Source organism: Astatotilapia calliptera, chromosome 11 (genome assembly GCF_900246225.1).
Source record: "Astatotilapia calliptera chromosome 11, fAstCal1.2, whole genome shotgun sequence".
NCBI lineage: Eukaryota > Metazoa > Chordata > Actinopteri > Cichliformes > Cichlidae > Astatotilapia > Astatotilapia calliptera.
Genome location: NC_039312.1, coordinates 11,431,453 through 11,438,830, shown reverse-complemented (window position 1 = coordinate 11,438,830; position 7,378 = coordinate 11,431,453). Strand labels below are relative to the sequence as shown.

The 7,378-nt window shown below is 40.7% G+C and overlaps 1 protein-coding gene across 2 annotated transcripts; it reads right to left on the bottom strand.

The window, feature by feature from the left end:
• elovl4a (ELOVL fatty acid elongase 4a) lies at positions 1–7,371 on the bottom strand. 2 transcript variants are annotated; one of them, XM_026183502.1, is made up of 7 exons: positions 7,311–7,371; positions 4,958–5,040; positions 4,251–4,438; positions 3,911–3,991; positions 3,255–3,426; positions 2,306–2,433; positions 1–2,155 (listed from the first exon to the last, which is right to left on the bottom strand). In XM_026183502.1, the coding sequence occupies exons 1-7, from the start codon at positions 7,313–7,315 to the stop codon at positions 1,829–1,831; spliced, it is 984 nt and encodes a 327-aa protein (XP_026039287.1). In that variant the 5' UTR covers positions 7,316–7,371; the 3' UTR covers positions 1–1,828. The 2 variants fall into 2 exon arrangements, with proteins under 2 accessions (XP_026039287.1, XP_026039288.1); XM_026183503.1 differs by lacking the exon at positions 7,311–7,371 and adding an exon at positions 5,980–6,237.
• Positions 7,372–7,378: the final 7 nt, after the last annotated feature.

Sequence of the window (7,378 nt, the reverse complement as noted above, 5' to 3'; positions counted from 1 at the left end):
GCATTTGTACAGGCATTCAGTTTAGTTTAATCTGAAGAGAGTTCAAAGATAAGATATTAAAAAGAAAAAAGGAAGCAATGTTGACTTATAAAACGCCCAAGCAGAAAAGGCAGGAACATTCCCAAATGAGCAGTGTCCAAAATATCACAATATAATATGTACAACACAAAAAGAAGACAAATACATAGACAATTACTCTTAGCAAGGTGGAAAACAGTATTTACATAACAATAAATAACCAATAAATAAAATGACATTGAAACACATTAGCTGAAAGATGAAATAAGCCAGGAGTTGTTCATATATATCAGGCTGATCATTTATGCTCCATATACTACAGACAGTGGTAATGCATACATAGTTCTAATAGATGCACACCAAGTCTTTTTATGTAGAAATCATTATCTTTTATCTTTTCTAATCCAAATCTTGTTTCTGATAAATTTACATTCAAGCCTGCTCCAGGCATGAATTCAATCTGAAAAGTTGACTGAATACGTAAAGGAGTTTTTCTCAAAGAAAACAGCGCTGAAGGCAGGTTTAGTTAACGTGATGTTTTGTTTCTTTAAAAAAAGGTAGCAGCTGTAAGCTAGCTCTGAATTCTCTACAAGTACAAAAGGGAAGCCAGAATGCCACCATGTCGTCAGCACATTACATCTTCACCAGGGTCTAAGACGAACGACAACTTCTGAGAGGACAGAATATAAAAAGACAAGTAAACATCAGCAAAGACACAACGCAGCCAGCTTCGCTGACGGGGGTGGGGTGGTGGTGGTGGGGGAACACTGAGATAGTCATCAGATTCATCATTTATCTGAATAACATTTATTACATTTCATCACATTACATACAGGTAAGGATATGCAAAATTGGTTATGGTTGTAAATAGAAATAATAATTTGTCACCCCCATGTGAGCTGAAGCTAATCTTTTCATCTTAAAAGCAGCAGTGGAACAGCATCATCCAATCAGGGTTGACAATTCATTTACTCCTATTTCTATGTACCCCTATGTATCTCTGCATATGGATTTCTTCTTCTCCTTTACATATACATACATGTATATATATATATATATATATATATACATATGTATACTTGTGCGTTAATGGATGACAGCTCAAAAGTGAGCATTTATATCCCATAAATAAATTAGTGTAAATAAGACAGTTTCATCTGCACAACTAAGTGGCTACCTGTAGGAGTGTCAGTTTGCAGCACACAGGTGCTGTAAACTCAAAGTCTCACCTGTGCAACGTCAACAACGTGTAAATAATATGAGGACAAAACTGACACGATAGTGTACGTTATCGTCAGCTTTGTATCTGTACAGGTAAGCAACAAAAAATAAGAATACACTCAAATATAAATAGACATTTCTGTTATCATGTGTATTCCTGTCTCAGTATAGCAGTTTCTAATTGCTTTTTACCAGCTCAGATGCATTAAATGCAACTTTCTCACTTTTCAGGCTTCGATTTTAACTAGCTAAAAGTCACTCATGGAAGCAGGTCTACTCAGCGCCACAATAAAGAGAAGGAATACAAAGCTCTGTCTGACACCAGAAACTGTTGTATTTGGTGTTGTGATAATGGTCATCCGGTGTATGACCAGCGATCACCTTTTAGTAACAGAATGGTCCTCTCTTAACAAAAAATGCCTGCCTCGTATTTTATATACAACTCAGATCATGGCTTAAATAAACTCATCCCACCTGATCATCCACTTATCTAAATCTTCCTCAAAGTAAGTCTTTCATGTTTTAGCACGATCAGCCTAGAAACCAAGCAAGGCCCTACCTCACCTGAACCTCTTTGACTCACCCTCCTTTAATCTCTTTTAGCTCGTCCTTTCCTCTTTCTCCTCCCAGAGTTCTCCTGGGGTTTCTCCTCTTTGCTCCCCATCAGCATTGCTCCGTTGGCAGCTTTGCTGAGGCCGTTGAGGGTGCCATTAGAAACAGCCTTGCCGGCTTTAGAGGAAGAGGACACGTCGCGACGTGCGGGTTGCTGGCGGCGGTAGGTTTGATAGTAGAAGTTGCCAAACAGGACGATGAAGGTGATGGCGTAGCAGATGAGGGAGTAGTGCATCCAGTGGGGGAAATCGCAGTTGACATAGAGAGACAAGGCCGTGTGACCGATGGTGACATGGAACTGAACCTGAGCCCCAAAGAGAGAATAAGAGTTATGCTTTTGCACCATATTGTGTTTTCACTGTTCTTTCATAGCAAGAAGAATGATTTTCAGTCAAATGATCCCTACAATCAATATATTTAATTTCAAAATCAGCCACCCTGGAAATCAACCTACCATCTGGATAATTGTCAGATACTTCTTCCACCACAGGTACTTTTGGATCTTAGGTCCACAGGAGGCAAGACCGTAATACAGGTACATCAGGACATGGATCATCGCATTCATATGTGCACCAAAGAATGCTGCAGTAGAAGAAACAATAAGTTTTTAATTTTGTTCTGCTTACTATAGTTAAAAAAAAATCTTAAACTGAGTTGCTTTGAACTCCTGCTGTCTGTATCCAATAAAAAGACAATAGTTGAGGGGGTGGGAGATACAAACAAGCGTAGGTCCAGGGGCCCCATGAATCCAGATTAAACTATCCAAGCTACATATGACGATACTATGCTTGTGGGTTTCAGTGAAATTTGTCATCTAGCTTCCTCATCAGTGTTCAGACTCAGTTTACTCTCAGTCACAATCATCTACTTGCAAATATACATATAGCTGCACCTGCGTTTACTAATTAGCAAGTGATAGTGTGTTATCATGCATACATACTGTGAACATGATAAACATTGTACCCAATAGTAAACTTCAGCGATTAAATGCTATTACTCTCAACATGTTGCCTTGTTGGCATTAGCACTTAGCTCAAAGTGCTCCTCTGCCTGTGGTATACCTTTACAGAGTTGCTAGCATGGCTGTTAATATGCAGATGCATATTATAAAAAAAAATAAGCTCAACAAACATTGAAATGGTAAATGAATACATTTCATTTAATGTATTCATTTACACTACTGGTAAATGAATACATTTACCAGTAGTGAATAAAAGGTTTATAGACAAGTAGCTCCACATGTTTGGTTTAGCTTCCTGAAGCACCCACCAAGGGATTTGTGTCTCTTCCCAGCCCTCACCCAGTATAAACCACAAAACTACAGAGCCGGTGAAGGCTTTATCAACAGCAATGCTGATAAATTCAGCATATAGCTGATGTCTGCTGTGTTGTGAGCTACTCACACTGTCCTCCTGCCACCCACTTGATGCCAATCCACCAGAGCGTGAACATGGAGCAATGATGGTAGACGTGAAGGAAGGTGACCTGGTTAAATTTTTTCCTCAAGATGAAAAACACAGTGTCCAGATACTCAATGCCCTTGGAGATGAAATACCACCACAGAGCTCCTGCCACCTGACTCCCACAGAAATAACGAAGGAGAAGAAAAAGACTGTTAACATATGAACATATATGATCAAGAGCTACATGTGCGTGAACTCTGATTTTGGAAATCTTAACCTCGACCCGAGACTGACTCACTTGTGGTTTCTGTTTCAAACTACGTCATGGAGCAACAGGAAGGAAGGTGAAACTGAACACCATTCAACTCCAGCTTGTACTTTTTTCTGATAACAGGCCCATGCTCTAAATGTATGGACGCCGCTCATGTTTCTAAAAGCTCTCTGAGTGACGTGTCCCTGGCAGGCTGACTGTAATTTTCTGAACCATGGGTACAGTGGAGAATTATTAACAGGTAGGGATCTGGTTCCAAGGAAACTAATTATTGTAGCCACAAAAGTCTTAAAATAGTAAGTTACATAAACAGCTGAAGTCCCACTACTATATTCAGAGTTTATCTATGCAAGTGTGTGTGTGTGTGCACGCTCTGAACACTCACCCTGACTTCATTGGGATCATCTGAATAATCCACCGATTGACAAATGTAACTGTATCTGGCTGCTCGCGTTGCCATAAACAGCTGAAAAAACAAGAGTGTCCATTGAGTCACTGCTATCAAGCATACAGTGATAATGGCAGAGAAAAGAAGAGATGGAGTGCAGACAAGAGCATGAGTACACTGTAATTAGGTTAGTCTAAACCCAGAGGACAAAACGGCTGCTGTAACGTATCAACTCGGGAGCACAGTTAACGCTGGAATAAGAGGATATCAGATTTAATTCACTGACTGCAGTTATTGGACACGTGCAAGTAACAATCAAAACAATGTGACAATCTACCTCTTTAAAGATGAAGAAGTTGAGGAAGACCATGCTGAAGTTGTAGACAATAAGGGTTTTGCGGAGCTGGAAGGGCTCTCTGTTCTTCATGTATTTGGGCCCAAGCCAGAGAAAGAGGAGGTAGGAGGTGCTGATGGCGAGCGTGGGTAGGGGGTTGTCCATCAGGGGCCATTTCTCCACACGCTTGTCTGACAGAAACATGTTTTCATAGAGTTACATAAATATTCGTAATATTTGCATTGCACTGATGCAGCGTGGGTTCAGTATATTTTGAGAGGAGTGCTCGTGCTGAGTAGTAGTGCAGATAACAGATAATATCCTGCAGGTGGATGCCCAGTGGTCAGTTTGATGGTGATACTTTGAGAGAGCATCCAAGTATATCCTGGGTTGATAAAGGGTACAGGGCCTGTTACTGGGTGTAGCAACATAAATACATACTGCGGTATATTGCAGTACATATATAGCTACTATATGTCCTAAAGTATTGAGTAATTTGTTAACAAATTGCCAGTGATGCACTATTCTTATACTAACTCCCTCTATAATGACTCACAGCAGCAAGAACCCTGCAGAGTGATACATAATATCTAAGGCTGGACACACGGGCAAGTGAATGTGCATTTACTCACTGATAAATACAACTTCTCTGATCTTAAAATATCTCACACAGATGCTCTCAGGCATGCCGGATGTTTTGAAGGTATTACCTGCAATAGTGAGGGTCCATTTGTAGAACTCTATGGTGTCGTTGATTAAATGTGTGATGATCTCCATGGCTGGGGTAGTTAACCTGAAATAAAACAGACAACCATTTAATAAACAGAGCTAAATTCACTGAGGTTGAGTGGTGTCATTATGTAGAAGAGCAATAACAGGGAAAAGACATCTTAATAATGGCAATAATTTTATTTTAACACCACTCCTCAGAAAAGTAATCAAATAAATAGATCAATAGGCCAACGGGAGGTCAGTTATATGATAGGAGTTTGGTGCTCCATGAGGCCTTGGTAGTTGGGCAATAGGGTTCATTGCGCACAAAAGCTGGGAACACAGGCTGGTAGAGCGCATGTGTCAGCAGATTTTTGGTTTGAACACGACCAACAGCCAACCTGGTGACTCTTCGAACGAGAAGATGCCTTACATACTTTTACAATGAAATGCCTCATCTCCTGTAAAGAGAGCCAGGATGAAATACTCTGACTGTGGATTGCACATTCAGACGCAGGGTGTGATTTAACGCTCCTAAAAAGGTGCACCACCCCCCACCTCCCTCTCCTCCCCTTTCTCTCTCCGGCCCGGAGCGGATCAAGCGATGCTGCAGCATCTGCCATATTCCTGCACGCGCTCTACACAAAAACCGATCAGAGAATAAGACAATAATTGCAATTTATATGGAAGTTAAGATTCGTATTTAATACGCATATCTCTAAAAGCTTTTATTGCGATAAAAGCTTTATTGCATGCGTTTTAAAAAGCCCACTCTGTGTCACGGGTTTGCTTTCTGCGGCATGCAATCCCGGCCTTCAACCACGGGCTGCACGAGCAGTCTTATTGTCAGCCTGATCTCTCAAAAACTCACAGCTGATTGTATCTATGCGCCATTAAAACAACGCTTTCCACAAAACACATGATCTGACACTCAACGTCTGCATGCATCGCACAGTAGGCCACAATAGCGACATTTGTCTCGCCTTCACCTCCGCGCGGATGAGGATGCTCGTTTCCTTACCGTGTCGGTGCTTTAAAAGAAAATCCCACTATTTTTACATTTAGTGCAAGGTCACGCGATGCGCGTTAATCCGACCTCCAATCTCCTGATAGACTTTTATGTGACCTGATGAATTGTTCCGTTATTTGGAGTGAAACAGACGGGCCGCTGAATGAACGGCAATGGCACGAAATTCTCGTTAAGGGACCATACTAGCCTCCACTGCGCGTCTGCTTCTATGAATACCAACAACACGAGCGTAAATCCAAACAGTTATTATGTTGTACTTCCGGTTATATTTCAAAAATAATAAGATTTTGTTCCCAACTGATTGCACCCCACCCCAATGATCTTATATTATTATAATAATATTATAATAATAATAATAGTTTCGTCTTGATGCATTCTCAATCATCCAGGTAAGTAAATCTCCAAAAGTTGATTGCGTTCATCTCGACGTAGCGTATTATTATTATTATTGTCATTATTATTATTATTAATAATAATAATAATAATAATAATCATTAAATAATATTATTATTATTGTCTATATGGTTTGGTTTGTTGTTTTTCTATTTTTCTTTTCTTTTCTTTTCTCCTTTTTAATAGCGCACTTTGGGTTTTTATTGGAAAGGACTTACCCTTTATTTCCGGTTAGGTTTACGATCTCCTTCGTGCAACTTGACTCAACCCCGCTCCTTTGCTGCCACTTGTCGGTGGATGAGGGAAGGATGCTTTGCACATGCGCACAAATTGAGACGGATGCAGCAACAAGCGCTTCACCAGCTTTAGTCAAGTCAGCCGGACACAAGCAGAGTCAGACAGGAAGAGCGGTACCCTTCGCAGAAATCTCATTGGAATACACTCATTGAAAGTGTTGCATCATAGTGCATTAAAGAGTTGTATAAACGCCATTAATGATACAAATTAAGAGATATGATTGCAGTTTAGGGCGCTGTTCATTACGAGTACATTCATATAGAAAAATTCTGACACTAATAAAAAGATTAATGCTAATTAACGTTTATGAACTGTATATCTCCATGAGATCGTCCACATACTCTACGTGATGTCGGTAAAACCAGTGTCGTCGACTGATCAGGACACTCGAGCGAGGATTTTATTCTGAAATGTGCGACCTGACTCCTGTATCTCACTATGTGACTTGACGCTACTTGCCTCCGCAGTTGCACCGGCTTCTTTTGTGTCCTAGCGGGACGATTTACTTGAATTCATCCATTACAGGCCATCTGCCTGTCGTCGCCGTGACGCGGGGATCGCAGGGTGTTTTGCGCAGTTTTTACGCGAAGCTGATATGCGGAGAAAAGCTGGGATGTGTTCCCTGGACTCACTGCATTGATGTTCGTGAGCTTCTGTCATCACAGGCCTCATTCTCCCATTACTGGAGCTAGTTCCTCAT